Below are 24,491 nucleotides of genomic sequence, written 5' to 3'. Positions count from 1 at the left end.
CTAATACCAGTGGCTACTGCCAGACGTTAATGCCAGCCCACTCCACTCTGTATTGTTCCTTGGTCATCCTTGGACAGACAATTGTAGTTATGTCACATTATAGGGTGGTTTTATGATGTGAACCATTGTTCACTGTGGTCTGGGATGAGAACACAAGTGTATCTAATGCATGAGTATGTTACGCTACTTAGTCACTGGTAGACTGACTTGTTCTCTCAACAAATCTGTGTGCTCAAGGAGTGATTGAATAACTACCTGCTTTTACCTAGGACTGCATTCATCACCTCTATTGGCATCCTAAGAGGTGGAGAATGTTGGAATTAATGCAGATGCTCTTACCTTTCATTCGTTCTGATTTTCAGGGTTCTCCTTATACAATGGAGGAGGGATGAATGGCACAACCCAGATGATGGATTTTCTGGAGGAACCTCTGCCTGGTGTGGGTACCTATGAAGATTTCAATACTATAGACTGGGTGAGAGAAAAGTCCAGAGACCGGGACAGGCACAGAGAGGTAAGCTTTTATTTCTTTGCTTTTCGCTGGTGGTGCAAAGCAGAATTGTCTGCATATATACCTCTTATCTCCTTGTCTCTGAATACTTCAATCTTGGGACTCTTATAAGAGTATCTGAGGGTGAAGGGTTTTCTCCCAGTGAGTGACCTGAGCACTATTCCACAGATGATCTTTTAGTCCAAGGAAACATAGATACAAAATGTACCAGCTGTATGAGCCCTGCATCTCTGTGCAAGGATTGTTAGTCTCTCGGAATGGCACGTGGGACTGAGGAATTGAGCCAACTGAATTTATTCCAACTTTTCCTGAGTTTCTCTGCATCCAGGATGTGGGAGGTTTCTGGGAACTGCATTACTGTTATTAGGGGATAATATTTGAACTGAGGAAGATAGCGAACATACTATGTACATGGTTTTGTTTGTAAGGAAGAGCAAGATTTCTTTTTGATCACATAATGGCTATTATCAAACAATAAAAACAGCCATTATTTTTCAGCCTTGAAGACATGGTCTCTGTTGGAGAAGATTAAAGTGAAGTAACTCATGAGTTCCTTCCCCAGCGCTTTCTGGCTATGAGTGGTGAAGGAATTGGTTTAGAATGGCAGAGGGTGCCTTAAATGGGGAATTAAGCTTACTGACATGCTCCTGTATCATAAGACACTTGTTGGCAAGCTTTTTATAGGGCAGTGACTGGCCTAAACTTATTAAATGTAACTGTTTGCAAAAGTATTCTTTTGAAAGTTACATTGAGCATGACACAGTAGCCTCTGTCTTAACAAGTGAGGAGTACCCAAATCTATGACTGCCAGTCAGCACAGGAAAGGTGACCCTCTTTGGGATAGTCTGGGCATCACGAAAGATTAACAAGTACTCAAAGACCCTGTAAATGGCTGTGTAGATGCTACAAGCACGATTCCTCCCACCCCCACAGCTCCTTCATCGCTATCTTTGATGGGAACTAAACCAAAGGGATTGCATAGAAAAGAAAATGAAAAACCGGTGATTGGCATGAATAGCCTCGTTGAGAAATGCCCAGACACGCTGCTAATAATGCTACCTCCTCTGTATAAACAACTTCAGACCAGGTCAAACCAAAAATTACTAACTGGCCAAAAAGATCAGATTGCAACCGTAAAAAGAAACCTACAGCAGATAATTTATCCTTTCCAAAAACTCCCTCCGCCAGCCTCACTGCGTCAGTAGTAGCTATGCTCACAAACAATCTGGCTTTTGCTGCTCAAAGGCAAAATCTAAAGAAACAAGTAATTAAAATCCTTCAGCCAGAAAGGTGTCTGCTAACCTTTTTTATTCCAGTTAATGGGGATTTGTTGTCTGGCCAATGGGTCTTTTACCCAGGACGAATAATGAACTATGTACTGGGATTTGCATCAGAATTGTTAGTGCGCTCAATAGCCCCCATTTGATCCTTTCATACAGCCTTCAAGAGAAGTAAGATGAACAAACTTAAAACAGTCTTTCATGTTAGGTAAACTTTATAGGGCAGAGCCTTAGAAGAAGTTATCAACCTTGATCTTGAGACTCAGAATTGCATATAAGCATTAAGAGACCACCTCGGAACAGTTGAATACCTCTGAACCAAGATGTCTGGCCCGAAAAGCCGCGTTGAAATAACCTTTCCATTAACGGGGAGTTACACACACATGCAAGATCTTGACAATCTCAGGAATTGAGCTTATCACAGATCAGAGTCTACTTGAGTGCTCAAAGTAATGCCCAGCCTCTGTCATTCCTCCCCTGGTCAAGGGACTAGATTGAACACATTAAGCATTTGTACCTTGCTGAAAAATATGTATCTATCTAGGAATTAGTATACTAATTGAGGGTGCATGGCATGATGACAGATGGACATGGAATGCTCTGAAGGTAGTTCTGTTTCCACAAATTGCTCAGGACAACAGTCCTATTAATAGTAAAAATACTGGGTTTGAGAGAACTAAAGAATAACATGCAAGTTTGTGCGTTTAAATGGGAAAAGACATTTAAGGTGAAAGTTTGATTTAATCTTTTCTTTGATTTTCCTGGTTTGGGGAAGCTTAATTGTCCTTGATTCACGCTTTCGGACCTATTCTGCGTAATGCATTGCTTACAATACTGGATGTTTTGATTCTGGAAACCCTGCATTTCCTGGGTAAAATCACGTGATTAAAGGATAGAGTTTGAATCTTAACTCTGAATTTTTTGTACTGGTGGGAGAAACTCAAACCCTAACGTTACTATTAGTATTTTTCTAGGATTAATTAAAAACATCTGCTTCTGAAATAGATCTGTCTGTGTCTGCTAAAGAATGTTTAATGTCTGCCTTTTTAAACCTTTCCTCCAGATTGCTAGTAAAAGTAAAGAGTCAACATGGGCTTTGATTCACAGCGTGAGCGATGCCTTCTCTGGTTGGCTGTTGATGCTCCTCATAGGACTGTTAGCAGGTAAGAAGACAGTACCGTTTAAAATGAATTCCCAGTCCTGCACTATAGTGTCTGCATTGATTCATCCTAACCCACACTCTTGTGTGACGTTCTGGTCCAGAGATGAGTGCTGCCATTTCTGCTTACATGGTTTTAGAGTGGAATATGAAATTATATTTAAGCACTTGCAGCCATAGTGCCTGTGTGTCATGATACAAAAATCAGACAAGCTAGAATTCCCCTTACTGGGCATACACTGTCTGCTGTTACCACTGCAAATAGAGGACTCAGCCCAACAAGGAGAAAATGCTAAATCAAAGAGAAACATCTCATCTTCATCATACCCTGTCAGTCACCAAAGAATGGCTCTGGCCAGCAGCCAAAGGGAGCAAGTTCCAAAGTTTGGGGCCCCGAGTTCTTCTGTCAGTACTGGAGAGGCCAACTCCAGGGACTGACAGCAGGAGATTTTTTTACTCATTTTTAATTGCTGCAATCGGATAAAGGTGAGCGGGAGGTGCTCTCAGGTAGCCAGTTACCAGACCTTTTCAGATTTGAGTAGCAGCCATGTTAGTCTGTATCCGCAAAAAGAACAGGAGTACTTGTGGCACCTCAGAGACTAACAAATTTATTTGAGCATAAGCATTCGTGGGCTACAGCCCACTTCATCGGATGCATAGAATGGAACATATAGCAAGGAGATGTGTATATACATACACAGACCATGAAAAGGTGGGGGTTGTCTACTCACTCTAAGAGGCTAATTAATTAAGATGAGCTATAATCAGCAGGAGAGAAAAAAACTATTGAAGTGATAATCAAGATAGCCCATTTCAGACACTTTGACAAGAAAGTGTGAGGATACTTAACATGGGGAAATAGATTCAATGTATGGATCAACTCAGATTTGAATAGAGACTGGGAATGGCTGAGCCATTACACACATTGAATATTTCCTCATGTTAAGTATCCTCACGCCTTCTTGTCAAAGTGTCTGAAATGGGCTATCTTGATTATCACTTCAATAGTTTTTTTCTCTCCTGCTGAGAATAGCTCATCTTAATTAATTAGCCTCTTAGAATGGGTAGGACAACCCACACCTTTTCATGTTCTGTGTATGTATATACATCTCCTTGCTATATGTTCCATTCTATGCATCCGATGAAGTGGGCTGTAGCCCACGAAAGCTTATGCTCAAATAAATTTGTTAGTCTCTAAGGTGCCACAAGTACTCCAGACCTTTCAGAGAGACAGATTTGCAGATAGCTTTAAACTACATCAGAAGCAACTGGAGCCAATGGAGCAGTGATAAATCAATAGGCAGCAGCTAAGCTCTTACAATAAATGATGCGGATATATTCATATTTACATAGATAATTTGCTTATTGACACATGGAAATTATACTTTGTTGTGGCCCTTTTTCATTAATGTGCGTTGGAAGAGTATTGCTAAACATCTGGCATGACCTCTGGAATATATTGTACCCAGACTTACTGATTATAGATCAGGTTGACTCCATTCCTGGTCACGCCTTGGTAATTAAACATGTGATGTTTCCTGCAGTCTTGGAAGTGGGGGACAACTCATCTGAAGGCATCTATTCTAAGGATGTTAGGGATCATGGGAATATCACCCCCAAAACATAGACCTTGTTTTCTTACCAACTTTCTCCTATTTCAATTTGGCACATGCCTGTGACTTTCTTGGTTTCTAGTGGCTATTGGAAATGGTTTATTTCAAGTCCTACATTGCTCATGCCCCAGAGTCAATGTTGTTAGTATAACTGTAGATTTAGTGCTTAAGTGCTGTAGAGAGCACGAGACCTTTTTTGTTTAGGCGCTCCATAAATGTGATCTTACCTCTTCTGTACCTCAAAAATTATCTGCCACACCATATTGATGTTGGAAAAACTTACCTGCTAACCAAAATGAATTATGTTCTGATGCCTGGGGTGGGACTTGGTGCAATTTTTGTCTGTCAAATGTTGAAATATTGGGGCACTTTTCTCCCACACACATTTAAAAACATCCATAGGTGAATCTTCTCTTTAGCTCTTTAAAGAACAAACGTAAATTGTATGTACACCTCTATCCCTATATAACGCTGTCCTTGGGAGCCAAAAAATCTTACCGCATTATAGGTGAAACTGCGTTATATCAAACTTGCTTTGATCCACCGGAATGCGCAGCCCCGCTCCCCTGGAGCGCTGCTTTACCGCATTATATCCGAATTCGTGTCATATCAGGTCACGTTATATCGGGGTAGAGGTGTACATAAGTACTGCAAGGGTAGTGTTTGGCCCTATGGTAAATGTGCCAGAATGCCACAGGAGATGTAACATTCAGGAGATTCCAGCAGTCTGAGATAATTCCTAACTTTTTATCTTTGTTTTCACATTAGGTTCTCTAGCTGGTCTGATAGACATCTCTGCCCACTGGATGACAGATTTGAAAGAAGGGCTGTGTCTGTCAGGCTTCTGGTTTAACCATGAACACTGCTGCTGGAACTCCAATGAGACAACTTTTGAGGATAGGGATAAGTGCCCAGAGTGGGAGAGCTGGTCACAGCTTATAATTGGCCATGGAGAGGTGAGGTGCAAAAAGAATTGATTCTGTTGCTGGTCTGTTTTTTGCACATTTACTTAGTCACAGGGTTCATTGCTGTAAAGCAAGCATACTTCGAGCCTGAAGTGTCCATCAGGCTTAGCATCCCATGCTGGCATCTTTCAGTTGTATGAATAAAAATAACTTCACTACTTTATATTTAGGCTTGGCAACTTCGATTTTTTAAATATTTTTTTTTATAATTTTGATGGATAATATCAGTGTTTATTTTTAAGCATTTTTAAAATTTTCAGTTGTGTAAAATTATGGGGTATGTCAGACAATTGGATGTCAGACAATTATTTCGTGACAGATTCAAAACTTAAAGCTCGCTAATTGTTGAGACGCAAATTTTCAAAATCAAATGGCAAAATATATGAAGTAAATATCCTCAGATCAAACTTCTCAAGTAGTATTTCTTTGCCTATCTGTACATTTTGATGATTATTGATAGAAATATTTTGTCAGTTTGTGTGCATATAGTGAAATTGATGTTTACCGACATTTGCCAATAAAAATCGAATCCTTCCAAACCTAGTTATGTTTATGTTCTATCCAGTGAGGGAAGCTGAAAGCTTATTACATTGTGTAAAGGTATCTGTGTGCTAACACACGTTTGAGATCTTAGCCTTGCGAAGGGTTTTTTGCATAGTTTAAATCTTTTGAGAGCAATGCAGAATTTACTGTTTTTTGGGTTTTTTTGGGGGAGAACAGGATTAAGAGCTTGTGTTCTGTACCAGTGTGTCTAATTAAGTAGAATATTCATATTTGTTCAGATGGTGGTGTAGATCTTTATCCTATGTTAAGCCTGTCCTTAAAGCCACATGGTCCACTTATTAGCCAACGTCCTGTATGCTCACAAGATATCCATTGGCTTGCCCCTTACTAAGTGGTCACCCGTATAAAACACAAATTCTACATGCTTCCCTTCTTCCCCGTCAATCTCTCTAAATATTTAATAGATAATGTGATTTTGATTGAGGGTGACAGCAATTTTTTTTCTCCATTTCAGGGGGCATTTGCATACATTCTCAATTACTTCATGTATGTTCTCTGGGCCCTGGTATTCTCTCTCCTTGCAGTGTTGCTGGTCAGGGGATTTGCACCTTATGCTTGTGGCTCAGGAATCCCAGAGGTGAGTCTGACTGTCACTTTCCTCAAACAAAGCAATCTGAAATATTTCCCATCATTTGGCCTAAGGTTGCTTCTGGGATAGAGGGATGTAATTGTTCATCAAAAGATGACAATACCATGGAAATTTAAGGAAAATTGCACTTTTTAAAAATGTAAAACTAGAAAACAGAATGGTCTAACTTTTTGCTTCATTTCAAATTGCAGTGTTCAAATATAACTAGTCTCACATGTCTCCAAGTAATGACTGCAAAAATATTTTAAAAAGCACCTTTCCCATCAGCATGTCGTCACAGAAGTTAAACACTACTGTTTGTATAGCACTTAGTGTATGCCAGCCAGCAGCTCAGCAGAGATTAGCTGGTGTCAGTGACCAAACAGTTAACTTTGTTTCACTTTCAGTGAAAATATGAAAGAAATAAACTGTTTAGCAACTATAAAGTGTTTAATAAAGCTGTAAAACAAAGTCCTTGACAGCATAGTGGGCCTCTGATAAAATAGAGATCTAGTCAATTTGCAGACCAAATGTTTGAATGAAAGGCTGTAAAACTTTGCTTTGACTTTCAGATCAAAACGATCTTGAGTGGTTTCATCATTAGAGGCTATTTGGGCAAGTGGACCCTGATAATCAAAACTGTTACCTTGGTGTTGGCGGTATCGTCTGGCTTAAGTTTGGGGAAAGAGGGCCCTTTGGTGCATGTAGCTTGCTGTTGTGGAAACATCTTGTGTCACCTTTTCACCAAATACAGGAAAAATGAGGCCAAGCGCAGAGAGGTAAAACAAAGATGCTGTAACCTTGTTAAAAACTGCTGGGCTTTGTGGGGCTTTGCACTAGGTGCTGAATGGCTTACTACTATTTCTAGACCAATTTGGAATATAAGTAGCCAATTTTAGAATGGTGGTTCTGCAGATCATTGAGTAAAACAGTTTATCTTTAGCATACAGTATGCAAACATACTAGTATGAAGGCTACTCTGTGCATGTGTAATGTGTTGAGTATAATATTGCTGTTTATATATAGATACATACATACACTGTCTGATAGGTAAGGAATCTAGCACCAACTTCTTAATCTAACGCAACACTTATTTGGAGCAAAAAATATTTGTTTGGCTTCCCTTGTGAAAATATTTCTACAAGGAAATGATACTTTTCCACAATGTACATAGGGTAGGGATTTTTTTGGTTTGTGAGATAAATATTAGCAAGTGATATAAACTTGCTTTGATTTGATTTGACAGTTCTGCAGCCCTTGAGTTATAGTACTTGCACAAGTAATGTTCTGTGGACTTGGATAAGAGTAAACACTACTCAACCTAAGTACAGGCTGAGGTATTCGGCCATCTGACATTCAATGGAGATGGGTGCATGATAAGAGCCTAACTAGTTCAGGAGAGAATTCTAACATCTGAATTGATTTAAAATATGACCACAGTAAACAGATGAACTGACCTAAATCAATTGAAGATATATTCCATAAGTTACTACAAAATGTTATCATAACATCCTATGACATTTTATGGCAACTCTTGGAAAGTGATGACTGAGATCCTAGTATCGCCTTGTCTGTATTATCTTTTGGCAACCATAAATACAACACTATTTTAAGACACAATTTAAGTATCATGAATGACTCCATGCAGTCTCTTGTTTAGAATTTCATGAATTAATTATTTCTAGGAAACTGGATAAAAGGTGTAAGGAATACAGATAGCCACATGATTGTTGATTGTAGAATTAACAAGAAAATACCTTTTTGTGTTTATGCTATTGAGATGCGATTGTGACTTTGTACTGAACCTTTTTCCAAGACAAATATAGAACATGAAATCTGAGGAAGGAGGTAATTGTAAACTATATTGATATTACCAAGTTTGAGACTAGAGAGCTGTTTAAATGTTAATGATAACATTTTGTAGTAAATTACGGAATAATCTCCAGTTTATTTAGGTCATTTCACCTGTTTACTGTGGTTATATTTTAAATCAATTCAGATGTTAGGTGAGCTATACAATAGAAATCTGAGTTGTACAAAATGTACCTACTTGAACAAAGGAGTAATAGAACTATTGTCCATGTCTGACTTCTAACCTCTTGATTTAGGTTTTGTCAGCTGCTGCAGCTGCTGGCGTGTCCGTAGCTTTTGGTGCACCAATTGGAGGGGTATTGTTTAGTCTGGAAGAGGTAATCTAAACTTTGTATTTACTCCTGGCATGTTATTTTGTTGCACACATACTAACTGCTTTAAACATGCAGATTTCAATCCCCTCCATGGCTGTTTTGATGCAGAGGAAGCATGCACAATTAACTATCATTTGGAGTATTTAGAAGAGTGAGCTAAGCAACAGAAATGCTTGTGAGTGTCAGCTGAATGCTTCGAGTCTTGAAAGGTTTACTGCTGAAGGATGTGAATTAATGTCTTTATTTTTACAGCAATACTGATAATTCCCCCACACAGCTGTGCCATTGCACTAGTACTAACTAGTGACCCCCCAGTTTTCATAGTCTTGTTTCCAAAACTCTGTCTTGCACTACTCCCCTGCCCCCCACCTCTCCCTAAAAAGATGACCGTGTACCTCAATCCTAATCTGTATCCACCTTGATAATCCAGTCTTGGTTCTCTCCAAGGAGACTTTTAATTTAGTTGAGTTTTGGAGGGGTCACAAGCCACATAAATGGAATAGATCATTGCTACCTTTTTAAGAATTTAATGTTACGATTAGCAATCCTCTCATCCCTGTTCTGAGTGGTAAGATCGTGGTAGCCACTCTAGCAGCTATCTTACAGCTCAGCTCTGATGCAGCATGCCAAACTAATCAGTGATATGTAACCAGTCATTCAGCTCCAGCTGTCAGCAGGTTGTACCACAACATTCTCAAAGTAATATTCACTTACCCTGCTGGGGATGGCTTTCTATGCAGCAAATGCCCACATATGATCAGATTGACCACAAAACTCATCTTCCATGTGACCAATCAAGAATGGAACTCAAGATCAGGCCTGGGTACCTGGTATAAGACATAGGTATTAATCAGTGAGGCCATCTAGATGCCCCTTTCCCCCTTACTAAATAAAAAGCATTGCCACCTTTATATTTTCAAGCCCAGAACCATATACCATGTTTTGGAAAGAATTCTCCATTCTGCCTAGCATCTCTGAAATAATCTTCCATTAACATGTGTTCATTGTAAATACAGCTTGGAAATCCTATGACTTAATCCCAAAATGTGGAAGTAGTCTGAAGTCTCCAATGGATAGTATCAGTAGGGTACACACATGGTGCGCTCAGGGTTACTATGCCATTCACTTTACTATATAAAAGGGTGTTCCTTTTGAATGAAGCAGTAGCTTGACTGTTCCATGGCTTATTACTAGGCAAATTTGGAATTTTAAATAGTCAATTTTTTTAAGTTTTAGAATGCTTGGTGGTTGTAAATTGAGTAAAACAATTTCTTTAGCGTACAGTATGCAAACACTAGTATAAAGACTACTCTATGCATGTGTGTAATTCGTTGAGTATAACATTACTGTTTATATAAACAGTACTGTGTGATAGGTAAGGAATCTCGCACCAACCTTTTACATTAGAGTCCTTAACCCTACTTTATACAACGGTAGCTCTTATTGGACAGTAATTAATGTCAGTTTACAATAAATGACTGAATCTGCCTTTTCCCCCTTTTTAGGTGAGTTATTATTTTCCCCTCAAGACTTTGTGGAGATCTTTCTTTGCCGCCCTGGTAGCAGCGTTCACCCTGCGCTCCATCAACCCTTTTGGAAACAGCCGTCTGGTTTTGTTTTATGTGGAGTTTCACACACCTTGGCATCTTCTGGAGCTTGTGCCATTCATCCTTTTGGGAATCTTTGGTGGTCTTTGGGGATCTTTCTTTATTCGCAGCAACATTGCCTGGTGCAGAAGACGTAAGACAACCAAACTTGGCAAGTATCCTGTGCTGGAAGTGCTTGTTGTGACTGCCATCACGGCTGTTCTGGCTTTCCCCAACGAGTATACCCGTATGAGCACCAGTGAGCTGATTTCTGAGCTGTTCAATGACTGTGGGCTCCTGGATTTCTCCAAGCTCTGCGAGTACGTGAATGACTTCAACAGCACCACAGGGGATGATCTGCCGGACCGAGCCGCTGGCCCAGGAGTCTACACAGCTATGTGGCAGCTGGCTTTGGCCCTTATCCTAAAAGTCTTCATCACCATATTCACTTTTGGCATGAAGGTGAGAATGATGTGTAAAATGATATGCAGGTAGAAAGGTTCAAATCCATGTCAGTCTTTCTAAATGTTAAGAATCAAGTGTAGTAATTTTCAAATGAGCCTTAATCACTTAATAGCCTACATCTCATGGACTTTCAGTGGGATGACCTCATGCAAAGTGACTAATATGCTCTTGCAAATTTTACCCCCATTCTAAACTCCTCTAATTGTGCCCAGTTATTGGTAGTTAGCAGTGTTACTCTTAGCAGTGTTTTGCCACACTCCACTGTCACAATTACTGGGCTAAGTGCATCTCTCACCCCTGCTGTTTTCTTTGAGTGCATCCCTCTCAGGCTGTGTGCCATCACCTGTCTTTAGAAGGATCATGTGATTCTTTCAAACCAGGCCTTGCCTGCAGTCACCTGTGATCATCACAGCAGGCCTGACTTCTCTTCAGTGCCTGTGGATCTCTTTCCCCCAGGAGCAAGTGATAACCGGTAACCAGGCAGCCTTTTCAAAGCAAAGGCATTTCAGAGAAAACAGATCTCAAAAGCAATAACCCAGTGTATATGCATGCCAGCCTTTCCCTGTGGCTTACCGTTTCCCTGGATCTGGGGGGAAGGCCTCAGCACCTTCAGACTCCTCTGCAGAGTCTTTCCCTGTGCCAGCCTGTCTTCTTGACAGCTCCTGACAGTTGACCCATCTTCTCCTGAAAAGGTTTTCTTTTTGACCTATAGGCTCCCAGCCTGGCAAAATAGTTCAAAATACTTCACCCTAGAAGTATGCTACCGTCTTGTAATTGCCCCCAGTGTTTGCTGGGAGGCTGCTTATCTAGATCCATTGGGTTGTTTTCCTACTTGTTTTATCCATAGCCTCTATTAAGCGTATAAGTCTTATAACCCAATGTACAACAGTCTCACCTCACTGACCAGGCTACATAGTATTCACACAGCATCTCCACCTCCACCACACCACACTTGAGATTACTTTAAAATGGAGCAACAAGCACAGTTCTGAATTGTCTTGGTTTTGGAGGCTTAGGCTAGAACTTGAGAGTGAAGTTGCATGTTTAAAACATTAAGTTAATTGTATGCACAATCGCAACTTAATTTCTCACATCCTTCCAGCTTCTGCATTTTTTGCAGGCAGAATCAAAGTGCACTCTTATAAAAATGTAGCCCCTGGGAATTTTTTTCAGCTTGAGTTATTTTAAATGGTCATTGCTTAAGATAGTTAATTTGAAATACCCTCCTTTGGACATGATTTGCTTTGACACTGGTTGTGAGCTATTTTCATTATTTAAAAAAAAAAAAAAGCTTTTATTATCATAGAGTATCAGATGTGAGACCCTTTCATGCTTATTCATTAGCAACCTTTTGAGCCACTAAAATTATAATGCACTTGGAGGCTTCCTCATAAGAAACTGAAGGGGGGGAATTTGAGATGCTGGCTGTAGGACTGCAAACTAAGGTTCTTTTTCCCAGTATTTGAAAAGTGACTGATCATCTAATTCTACTAAAGGCAAACCTAAGAATCACTAAATATATGCAAAACAACTTCCCCTTTAATGTTACAGTGAAGTGGTCCTTTGCTACAGTGGACAGTGTTCAAATGTATGAGAAAAAGGATGCGATGCTTTCAGCTAGTCTGATAGTTTAACTGAAAGCACTTTGTACTTTATAAGCCAAATCATGTCAGAGTAAATGATGTGAATATGGCTGTGAGAATCACTAATGGTCCCTGTAAGACCTTATTCTGGGGACCACTGTGGCAAAGCTCAGTTAGATTTTTTTCATGCTGGGGAGAGGGATTTTTCTATTTTTAGGGATGGAATTTTCACTGCGTTCGGGTGTTTCGCATTTGACAACACACAGCAGTTGTCCAGCTGGATAGGCATAGGGGAACACTAATATATATTGTGTATATAGCTATTTTGTTATTCTCAGAGGACAGTGACTTATTAGAAACTTATTAAAGCAACAGTAACCAGGTATGTATGGTAACAAATCCTGGGTGTAGGGGGGTACTTTATGTATGCAGGTATAATCCACCATAGTGTAAGTAAACCCCAACAAAGAAATGAAGACTGGCTCTGGAAAACCTTGCCTCAAAATAAGATGTCCTTTTCAATCTGCAGTTGTGTTTTGGTGCTGTCACCATAGAGTTATCATAAACAATGTACATGGCTTAAGATTTGAGCCTAGCATACGCTTCCACAATTAGTTTGCACTCCCATGAAAATGTGTAAGACAGGAAAGGGGGCAGTGTGTGGTACCTAAACCTTCCTCTGGGATGTTGAATACCCCCATGTCTTTCCTTTAAATGGGGCGGGGGCTGGGGGTGATATTGTAAAGCACGGTGTCTGTTTCATTCAGTTCTTCTGCGTTTCCTGAAATGATCAGTTGTCGGCTTCTCAGGCTAAAGCAAGGTTCTTTACAGCAGAGCTCTTGCACGGTTTCAGGTGTGAGTGACAGGTAAGTACAGTTGATTACATAGGGAGCTGAGAATGAATGTTACAATAAAAACTGCATTATCCAGGCAGGCACCGTAGACATTGTATTTTACCTGTTCATTCAGGACGTCCTAGCAGTGTCAGTACAGTATGTATCCTTCCCTCTGCAGGGAGCAAATCAGTACATAGTTTAACGATTATCGCCAACAATCATAGTTGACGATGATTGCCAAACTGATTCTGTGTTCAACTTCTGTCTGTTACCATCCGTGTATGTTGTTGACATACTGTTGCAAATATGCCTTTACCTTATACTAATGTGTTGGATTTTTTTGGTAGGTCCCTTCGGGTCTCTTCATTCCCAGCATGGCGGTTGGTGCCATAGTAGGCAGACTACTAGGTGTAGGAATGGAGCAGCTGGCTTATTATCACCATGACTGGACTATCTTCAGTGGCTGGTGCAGTCAAGGGGCTGATTGCATCACTCCTGGCCTTTATGCAATGGTTGGTGCTGCAGCATGTCTAGGTAAGCAATAAATATTTAGTGCTAGTTTAAAGCCAAAACTTAGTGTGATACTTTGTCAGTTATCTACATAGCTGCCTTCGGAGTTACAGAGAAATTATTTTGTGCGAAATGCTACTAGTTTTGCGGACTTTGAAACTGCTTTTATCTAGAGAGAGGAAGCTCTTTGAAAATGTACTTTGTAATGCGTAATGTATTGATCATATTTCTGCCTGGTCTAATCTGCACTAGGATGTCCTTGGAAATTAGATGAAACACTTGAGTGGGAATTTCCTGAGTAAATACTTAAATCCCTGGTCAACCTAATTGATTTTAAGCCTTTTTCTAGGCTTTCAGTCCTTCTGTCAGCCTTTCTGCTTCATGGTACAATTCTTGTTTCATGTACTCTGTTGTGGGGTTTGGGGAGTATTTCATCCATTTAACAAAAATCCCTTTTATGAAGTAGGAGTATATCTGACTGGGTTCTACCCTGGGACACAATTCCCAAACTAATTGGCTGCAATGTGCCTTATGCTTTCCAAAGATCTGTTGTGTCTTTGGTTTTCATCACAAGTCACACCAACTTCAGTTAATGCATCCAAGTGGAAGTAGTGGAGCAAACCCTGGAAGTTTAGATTTATCTCGGTCCTGCTGCTGCTGTTTTCAGAGAGCACACATGTCTGAAAACTCAGAATACTTACTTTTAGCCCAGTGGCCCCCAAACTTTTTACGTTGCACCCTTTCCCCCCTCCGGGAGCCAGGGCTGAAAGCAGGACCACAGTTGAGGCCGGATCTGCGGCTGAGGCCACAGTTGGGGCCATTGGCTGACGCTGGGGCTGGAGCCGTGGCTGGGCTGGGAGCCGGGGCCAAGGCTGGGGCTGCACCTGGGGGCAGGTCTAGGGCCGGGAGCAGAACTGTGGGCGGATCTGAGGCTGGAACAGAGCAGAGGGCAGAGCAGAGTTGGGTGGCGCTCCCTTCCCACCCCACTGTGGGGCCTGGCCTGGGCCCTGCCGTGCTCCCCAACATTCCTTTGCACCCCCTTAAGGGGGTACGCCCCACAGTTTGGGGACCATTGTTCTGGTGTTGGGGTTCTGTTAGGAAAAAGGAGTAATGCATTTATTGAAATCTAAAATACTTCCTGGCTTTGGAGATGCTGTGTAAAATAGGAGGCATGTAAACATGCTATTTTAGAACATTATCAATCTTCTTGGAAGTAGATCAGTCAGTCACTTCCACTGTTGTTGGCAGAGTACTCCATATGTTGTAATAAGCAATAGCGTTAAATAAACATGGTTGTTTTTAATGGTCTTTGTCACTGGTGGACAAATGCTGAAGTGGGGATGTCACTTAAAGCAGAAGACTGTTACTGGAGGAAAAACTCCCATATTATTGTAAAAGTAAAAAATCAAAGCTTTAGAAGTAGCTATGGGGACTCAGAACTCAAGAAGGCAGCTTTTTTGGGTAAAATTTTCAAAGGAGCTTAAGTGCCATTTTCAAAGGTGACTTAGGAGCTTAAGTCATTCAGGCTCTTCTGAATGTTTGTTTTTTATTTATTTTGCTTTGAAACCGATGTGTATGTATTTCCCAATGTTCAAAATGCCTGTGTGTAGCTAAACCAAAGCAGTTAAAAAACCATTTGTATCCTCCCATGGCCGTCCAAGGAACTGAAGATGGCAACAATGACAGAGTCAGAATGCCACCTGGCTTGGCGGTACACCAGCCTGAAAGAAAGAAATGGATCATAAACAGTTATCTATCCTTGTGGTTGAGGTGTTTTAGATCTGTACTCTGCATGTGTGTGAACTCTTGTCAAGGAACAATGAACAACTTTCCAGCAAGCTGGGACTAAGAAACACCAGTTGGTATTTTATTTTTATATATAAAAATATATTAGTGTGTAGATGCATGTGTATTTATTACTAACTAATGGTTCTCAGTTCCTGCTTACTGGGAAATTGATAAATGTAAATCTGAACTGTCAAAGGAAATAATTTACTAAACCAATGTAAATATCAGACACATTTCAGAGGTTCTGTTAGTTCTTCATGATAGCAGACCCACTGAATTGCATGATTCTGGCCACAAAAACATGAGGCAACAGTCCAGATCGGAAGTATGCCCGACCAGCTGATATGAATGTGTGTGGTTCCTTGAGGCTACTTCTGTGTACTATGGGAGAGTCAAAGAAACAACTCTGGCTCCTGGCTTCATGGAATGTAAGTGACACTGAGAAGCAGATCTATCCAAAACAAATTTAATGACTCCTGTAATCCAGACTAAAACGTATAACCAACCTGCTGTAAAGCATGGACATTTTGTAATTAAGTAACATTTACCTATATTCACATTTGTTTTACAGTGTAACCTTGAAAATGATGTCCTGCCTGTCCGTAGAATGTGAAGACTAGGGATGTCCATCTGCTACATCCTCATGATAGCAGAGCTGACTTTAGTGTAGTATGCCTACATTGCACATCAGAAACAAGGGAGCTCTTGTTGGGAATCCCTAGGAGTGTGTCAAACTCTGAGACTTGTGTTCTGCTTTGCAGGTGGAGTAACCCGTATGACTGTGTCGCTGGTGGTTATTATGTTTGAGCTTACTGGTGGACTGGAATACATTGTTCCTCTAATGGCCGCAGCCATGACTAGCAAGTGGGTGGCAGATGCAATTGGACGGGAGGGCATCTATGATGCCCATATTCGTCTCAATGGCTACCCCTTCCTAGAAGCCAAGGAGGAGTTCTCGCACAAGACTCTCGCCATGGACGTAATGAGGCCCCGCCGGAATGACCCTGTTCTGACTGTCCTCACACAAGACAGCATGACGGTAGAGGATGTAGAGGCCATAATCAATGAAACCACTTACAGCGGCTATCCGGTGGTGGTGTCCCGGGAGTCCCAGAGGCTGGTCGGATTTGTCCTCCGGCGAGATGTCATCATTTCAATTGGTAAGAGAACCAAGGAGGAATGCAATGTGGATAAAAGCGTTGCAGTCAGAGACCTCTAAATGTCACCGGTTACAACTTGTTAAATAGAGTGCTGTAGATGTAAGCTTCAGTGAACGTTGCCATTATGCAATGCCTGTGATCAGGGCATGTAACTTCCATCACCCCGAGCCTTGGTGTGCAAAGTGCTACTCAGCGTGTGTGTTTGACTAAATCAATGCAGCAAGAGCACTGCCAGGGAGAATAAGGCTTTGGCCCAGCAGAAACTAAAAATATTTTATTTTATTGGCTGACTTATTTTTGAAAGACACTTTCTGCAGCTAAGCTTCAATGTGGTTGGAGTATTGTTGGTTCTGTGCACTTAAAAACAAAACCCGAGATGCACTTGAAAGAGTGGGTCTGGCTGTTGCCTTATACCAACTTGTTAGTGTTTCATCCACGGCCACTTGAGATGGTGCTGCCAAACCTGCAGATGGAGGATCAAAGTCACGGGGTTCCCATCAACCTCCACTCCACAAGGGACAGGTTGAAAGGCTAGTGTGCTATTTGCGTGTCATGTTTCAGTGCCACTTGGTGGGCAGTATGAGCAGCTTTGCGTTGACCAGAGCTTGAGAAATAAGGATTATACCTCCTTCATCACAGCACTGTCTGGGACATGTTGCAAATTCCCCTTACCTTCCTGCTTATCAGGAACTCCCCACCTACTCTGTCCTCAACTTCATGAACACAGGCACTGTCTCTGGGCATACTACCTGTTGGTGCGCTCTGTGGAATGGAATCCTTTTGCCTGGCATGGCAGAGGAGTTTGAGCAGGCAGAGCAAACGTTCTTGTGAGACCCCTAATGTAGCTTGTAAGGAGGGACCCAGATCTGTGTGAACCAGCCCTGTTCATGCTCGTGTTAGTGAGAGACTCTGTAGTGCACAAAAAACACTTGTTGATTTTGGTGGGAATCTGCAGGCTGTATGAAGTACAGACTTCACTCACTGTCTCTCAGTATGGGAATGCTTGCTCTTGATATGTATCTTACTAAATATTTCAGCCATTGACAATGGGAGGGAAGGAAATGCAGGAAAGGTACATTACAGCTTAATGATTTCCTTCCTTGGGCCTGACTGCACTGGGATACAACATGGTCTCATTTAGTCAGGACTGTGCAGAGATTTTCCAGTGGAGTAATTCGTGCTTTCTGAAGATTCACAAAAAAGAATTAGTTCCCAGCGGTCTGCCTGATCTGATTGGCGAATGCTTAAGCTGGGCACCATTCTGAATCCTGAGTTTTGGAAGTCAGACCAGCCGCTTTCCTCATTATTTTAGGCAATAATGATAATTAAATGGTATCCAGGCACTGTGGTAGGTATGGCTAGTATCAGATTGGCCTGTTGTAGTTGGGAGGTGAAGTCTGCTACTCTCATTAAAGTAAACTTTACAAAGGTGGAGGGTACCTTACCTGAGCCATGTCTTCAACGACTGGGGGGAATCATCTTTCTAATCAAGTATACATAGTGATCCCTATCTATTAAGTTGCTATAGAATATTGTTCTCTGCTAAATATGAAAGGGACCCAGTTCTGTAGCCAGGTAAGGGCACTGAACATGTTGCATACCCCTGTATGCTTCAGTTTGCCCATCTTAAGTTCTGTCTAGATGGGTAGGTTGAAGGTCCTTTTATGACTAGTGCTACATAAAGGCAAACTAGTATCCCTCTCTCACGTCTCCTGAGCAGCAGATCTGTGCCCAGTATTGTCCTCTAGTCATGTCCAGAAATGCTCTTCTATAGGTGGGTTTCTTGGCAGCAACAAGGTGATGCAATTGCTCTGGGAGCACCAAAAAGTTCATCCAAACTCTGTTGTGAATGTAATGTGCTGAGCTGAAGTAGCGTTCAGGAGAGGGATGATTATGGTGCCCCAGGGGCTGGGATATCTTCAGCTGAAGAAAAGGGAGTTGGTGTCCAGTGTCCTCACCCCTCCCTCTCAGGTGGCTGGACAGATGGCTTGGGAGAGAGCCTCTGCTATTCCTTTGCTTGTGTAGATTAAGGAATGGTTCTTTAAAGTTTTGTGAATGGAAACAGAGGGAGGAAAAACCTATGCTTTACATGTCTTCCCTTTATAACCCACAATGTCTCTCACTCAGAAAATGCCCGGAAGAAGCAGGATGGAATTGTGAGCACTTCAATTATTTATTTCACTGACCACTCTCCTCCACTGCCTCCGAGCTCCCCGTCCATGCTCAAACTCAGGAGCATCCTGGACCTCAGTCCATTCACAGTGACAGACCAAACGCCCATGGAGATAGTTGTGGATATATTCCGCAAGCTGGGACTGCGCCAGTGCCTCGTCACTCACAATGGGTGAGAACGCCGCATAGAGGAATTTGGGCTGGGAATCTAATAGGGTAGCGCTGAATACAAAGCATTAAAAATTGCTTCTTGATCTCAGGGAGCCAAATTCTTCTCTCCTTTTCAACTGGTGTAAATCCAGAGTAACCCCATTGATTTAGTTGGAGTCATTCTAGTTTTACATCCATATAATAGAGAATTCAATGCATAGAAAAAGTAAAAAGCAGAGGTAGCTCACCAACAAGTTGCGTTAAAACAATAGACCTTGCTGGAAAAGGCAGTAAGCTGTTTGGGAGGGGTTAAAGCCATTAGACACAGCACCATGTCAGATCACACACCTTAGAGACACAGTCTTCTTCCACTTGAGCTGTGTGGAGGAAGGGCAGAGGGGTGTGTGTGCGAGGACATTGGTTCTCTTCAGGACACTTTGGTGAATGCAAAATGGAATGTTTTTAGAAAAACCTGTGGAAGATGGGTGTGGGGGAAGAATTAAAATGTTGACTAATATTTGTAGTTCTGCTTGTTTAGATAAGGATACCCAAAGCAGATTGACCAGTGGTCTGATCAGAAATGTAAATTCCACACTTTGCATAGAGTCTTGGCATTCTGAGCCATGGAAACATTTGATGATAATCATGGATTAGAATTGCCATCAGAGAAGTCAGGGTCGTAGAGTCATTGTGGGAGGAAAATCAGGGAAAGGAGCTCATATGCTAACAATCTGTTAATTAACTTTTCAGGAAACTACTTGGGATCATTACCAAAAAGGATGTATTAAAGCACATTGCACAGATGGCTAATCAAGACCCAGATTCCATACTCTTCAATTAAAAACAGACTAATAAGTATTGGGTGTTTAACACAAAAACGAAACTTTATAAAAGACCGGGGATTTTCTCTTCTATTTTTATTAAGAAACTGGAGCTATCTTCAGAGTTTTCCTGTATGGAGCTGAAGATAATCATGTTTTTTCTACAAAATAACCAATTGCACTACGTAATCTGTGGAAATTAATCTTCTCTTTAGAAGAAAAGACTTTATTATAATGCTTTTGTGAAGTTGCATTGGAAAGATTCCATGAAGGAGTAAAAGCAAAATGCTACAGAATTAAATCTGTTCCCTTATTTTATTTGAACTTTGATAACTAATGTTGGGAGGGGAAGAAAAGACAATCTAGTTTTAAGTCTTCAAAAGCCATGGAGGAGAAGGATGACTTTTGCACACAGCACTAAGATGCCTGAGAAAGAGATGATCATAACTAAGGGCCACAATTCCCAGACAGCTGCTTGGTGAAAACACAAATTTGATCTTTTTTAGGTTTCTAAAAGCAATCAGCAAAATGTTAAGGGGGCTTTTTGAGTTCTGTATTTGAACCCAAGGTAAATCTACATATTCCTGCATGCAGTGTCCAGCTAAATGAGGACTTGTTTTGGAAGCTCTGCTTCTAATCAGAGTGAAGCTTCATTTTAGACTTCTCTGAATGTATTAAGTTACCCTCTGATTTGCTCGTTAAAAGTACCCAAAGGGAGAGCAGAAGGGCTCACTGGTTATATTCTTGCAACTCTCCCCTAGTTGGCTAAGACCATGGATTTCTCCTCCTCTCTAATAAGCAATGAAAGGGTTAAGACAGAGTGGTGAGTTATTGCCCAAGTTTTACTGCACTCCTTCCAAATGATCCCTGATCATGTTACAGATATTGCACAACTGACCTCTTTCTTAATCAGCAGTGTCTTATGTTGAAGGGTATGTCTATTTTATTGGAGTTTCCCAGATCCATAATGTTTACATGTATGCATATTCTGTTCCCTTTTTCCATGCCCTTTACTGTGCCAAACTCAGGATGGAATCCTGTCTCTGGGAATGAGTAACACTGCCACTTTATGCACGTTCTCCAGCTGCTGTCTGTTTTATTACCACCAACTATGCAATAAAAAACCCTTCCTGATCACTCCAGCAGGATAATTTATAACCTGGATGGTCCTTTCCAATTCTGTTTGTCCCAGATTCTAGCAAATTGAATCGGTGTCAATTAATGAGATCACTTGACCGTTTACTGATGCTTTCCAAGTACAGAAATACAACCAGAAACCAGCCTGTTCATCTTAGCACCCACTCCAGATCAATTTATAGACATGGCTAAGGATTAGCAATGGAATACAGAGCTGCCATTCACCTCTGACTCACCGATTTGAATTCAGGGAAGTGGCCAAAATTGACTGTGCACCAAATACTTGGCCATTGCTTTTGGCAGCTCAACTATCAAGCTGCCTATGAGAAATGAGTTGTGTTCTTAGTCTAGCTCCTGATGGGCAATTATTGGGCCATTAAAACAGGCATTACATTTAGCACAAGTTGGCCATTTTGGGGGCAGTCTTGGCTAAGGACCTTGGGGACTGAAGTCCCCTCATCCTTAGACGAGGTCCATTCAGAGTAGGAGGCAACGTGGGAAGTTTACACCATCTAGGTTGCCTTTGATAAACCAGTTTTATGGATAAATCAGACTTCCATGAGCTCTAAAAGTTCACTCCAGTGTAAATCAACTGATTTCTGTTTGAAGCACAGAACAAATATTTTCAAAGCCTCTCCAGCAGTGGGCAGGTGTCACCGCTGCTTCAGCATCCTAACAAACAAGACAACAGCAGCTGCTACTCAAATCATATTGAATAGAAGTCAAGTCTGCCGACCAGAATGTTATCACCACATTCAGTATCTTCTGCGTGGAAAATAAAAGCCTTGACTTTGTCTTCAGCATTTCCTGTTCAGCAGGAGAGAGCTGTTTGTTCCCTCTTTTACAGGAGGAGTGGAAAATGTTTGCAATTCAGAACAAGTAGGTTTTAAATTCTGTTATCCTCAGCTCTATCAATGGGTTGCGCTTGGAGTCTCGGTTTGTGCTTGAAACAACTGTTTTGTCCTGCTTTCCAAGTGCTGTCCCTGATTCCTCAACAAACTAATGCTTTACGTGCCCAGTGTTTGTAAAGAACACCATGAAAAACTATTTTTGGCTAAATTATAATCAAGCCTGCACCAAACAAACAAATCTATCTCAGCCGGGGAACAAATGTCATGTCGTGTACCCCATGCCATATTCCTAACATAGAACTTTGTTCCCTTCTCACACTTCCATTCCAGGAAGAGACAAATGGCTTTACGTTCACATTTCTTGTAATTTCCTTAGGTGTGGAAGACTCAAGCTCTCAAACATACACACAACCATGGTCCTAATTTAGTCTCTTTGAGAGCTGTTATCATTTGGACCTCCATATTTAGAGAGGGTTTAAAATGGCTTGTAAGAGTGCCCAGTCCTGTCAGTATGTTGTATTCAAATGGATTCACCTGTTGGGTTCCCGTGTCACGTGGGAAAAGGAACTGCTGTTCAAGCACACGGTGGGCCACGGGGAGGAGATGGAAGGAAAAAACAGCAGCATGGAACATCGCAATGGGCTAGTCCAGTATCAACCACGGCCTTGGCTCATGTTCCAAGGAGAATGGGCATCAGTCTCTCTTTTCCCCCACTGCCATAGGCGTATACCTGTTGAGTAATAAAAACTAACCAGGATAAGTTAAGGAGAGGAAAGGGTTTTGCTGAAATGCTGCTCACTAAATAAAATTTATAGCACTAAAGGGCTCTTGGACTTAACAGCAGGAAATATCTGCCTGGCATCCATACAAGAACAAGGTGTGAGCCGACAGATTGTTAGAATCTTGCAGCGTTTCATCCACCTTAGGTGAGTTTACTTTGGATTGCAGACTGCACCAGCTGGCGTCCTAGGGGAAGTTTGCTCACTGCATTACGCAGTAGATTCCTTTTGGTTCCTAAAGGCTGATGTGGTTGCCCAATGTGGGTGGTACAGCCTGCAGTGGATCCTCAGTTCTGGGAGACCCTGCTTGATAAGCATTCTATTGATAGAACTGGGTGGAGGACGGTCTATGGCATCACAAAAGGAGTGGAAAAGATCTGGTTGTGTTGGCCTTACACAAAGTTTGGTATTCCTCCCAAAATTCATGGGTCAGGGTATTTAGAGCCCCAAATTGATGGAAGGCTAAGGTGGTGGTTTATCATAATGGTACAGAGCAAATGATGTAGGAAGATGGTGGTAGGAGGGACTTAAAGACGACTTTCAAAGAAGAGGAAAAGTTTGCCCCCCCCCCTTTTTTTTCTGCTTTCTGATGTAAAAAGACCTGAAAGATTTTTTTTTTCCCAATAAAGAGGGTGTGTTCGCGTTTTCTTATCAATCTCCCTGTGTTGTGGGAGGACTCTGGTGAGGGCTGGAGAACTGGTAAGAGACTAGAAATGAGTGCAGCATTAACAATTGAGAGAAGACATTTTTAGTCAAGGCTGACTTTAAAAATGTTTAATACCTCTGTCACACCCATTCCTGTCAAGCACTGGGATGAAAAGTTGTTTGTGCAAATGGCAGTCCCTGTGCCCCTTTAATGGAAGGCTGAGAGAGCTCTAGTCCTCCAAAAATCCACTACCAAAAACAGGGAAGGAGGAAAAGACTTTATATTTCTAAGATAAAAAAATAAGCAGAAACAATTTCTTAACTTTCTGGTCCTTCTCTCATGAGGTAGCAAGAAGAAGGCAGCATGGGGAGAAGCAACATGATCTCTTTGCAGGATATCATCAAGATGAACTGTGATGACTGAAACATGGATGGTTCGTCTCCAACACAGTTGTTTTCCAGTCAGATGAGCTTCTGGCCTACAGTGGAGCAGCAAAAGAAACCTCAGTTTGTGTCAGTAACTGCCAACAGATGAGTGCCTGTAAATCATGTCTGAGCAGTTATGAATGAAAGAACAGGGTCTCATGGGTACTGATCTGTTTCTCAAAGGTTGCCTCCCTCCTCTCTTGCCAAATATGCCCCAGATATGGTCAAGGAGATAACAGATTAACATCCTAAAAGCCCCATTTATGCACCAACTTTGTCTTAAATGATAAGCTGCAGCTAAAAGGGCACTGAATAAACCATTGCCAACAAGAGAATTGAGCCGTGTCTGCACAATGAAGCTGTACTCACTTAACTAAAGCCATTTCAAAATTAATTTAGGGCCATTCTTCCTGGTGAAACTTACCAGCAGAATTATACTGATATGCCAGTATAATTGTGCTGATAAAATTCACCCTGTAGACTAACACACTATATCTGCCTGGGTGAACACTTATTCTAGAAAGTGGCCATTGTGGGAGTTATGCCAGTTTAAATATAGTCACATAACTATACAGGTAGAGTTCTGCCAATAAATTTCTCTTGCAAAATGCAGCAGTCTTGTGTTCTGTGATTGGTGTTAAAAGGAGTAAGAAGGATGCACTAGTGGATAGGGCATTGGGGAGTTCTATTCCCATCTCAGGCAAGTCCCTTAATCTGCGTTAGGCCTCAATTCCCC

The 24,491-nt window shown here is 41.4% G+C and overlaps 1 protein-coding gene across 1 annotated transcript in view; it reads left to right on the top strand.

Moving 5' to 3' along the window:
• Positions 1-23,219, top strand: part of LOC117882762 (H(+)/Cl(-) exchange transporter 5) — a gene marked incomplete in the record, with an annotated part of 107,430 nt that extends 84,211 nt beyond the window's left edge. The window contains 11 exon segments of the mRNA XM_034781528.1: positions 363-514; positions 2,855-2,954; positions 5,332-5,519; positions 6,547-6,669; positions 7,233-7,439; positions 8,769-8,849; positions 10,352-10,894; positions 13,664-13,850; positions 16,376-16,774; positions 18,902-19,118; positions 19,847-23,219. Coding sequence (XP_034637419.1) covers positions 363-514; positions 2,855-2,954; positions 5,332-5,519; positions 6,547-6,669; positions 7,233-7,439; positions 8,769-8,849; positions 10,352-10,894; positions 13,664-13,850; positions 16,376-16,774; positions 18,902-19,118; positions 19,847-19,937 — 2,288 coding nt within the window.
• Positions 23,220-24,491: the final 1,272 nt, after the last annotated feature.

Source organism: Trachemys scripta, chromosome 9 (genome assembly GCF_013100865.1).
Source record: "Trachemys scripta elegans isolate TJP31775 chromosome 9, CAS_Tse_1.0, whole genome shotgun sequence".
NCBI classification, from domain to species: Eukaryota; Metazoa; Chordata; order Testudines; family Emydidae; genus Trachemys; species Trachemys scripta.
The sequence above is the reverse complement of the archived record's forward strand: the minus strand, read 5'-3'. Positions and strand labels throughout refer to the sequence as shown.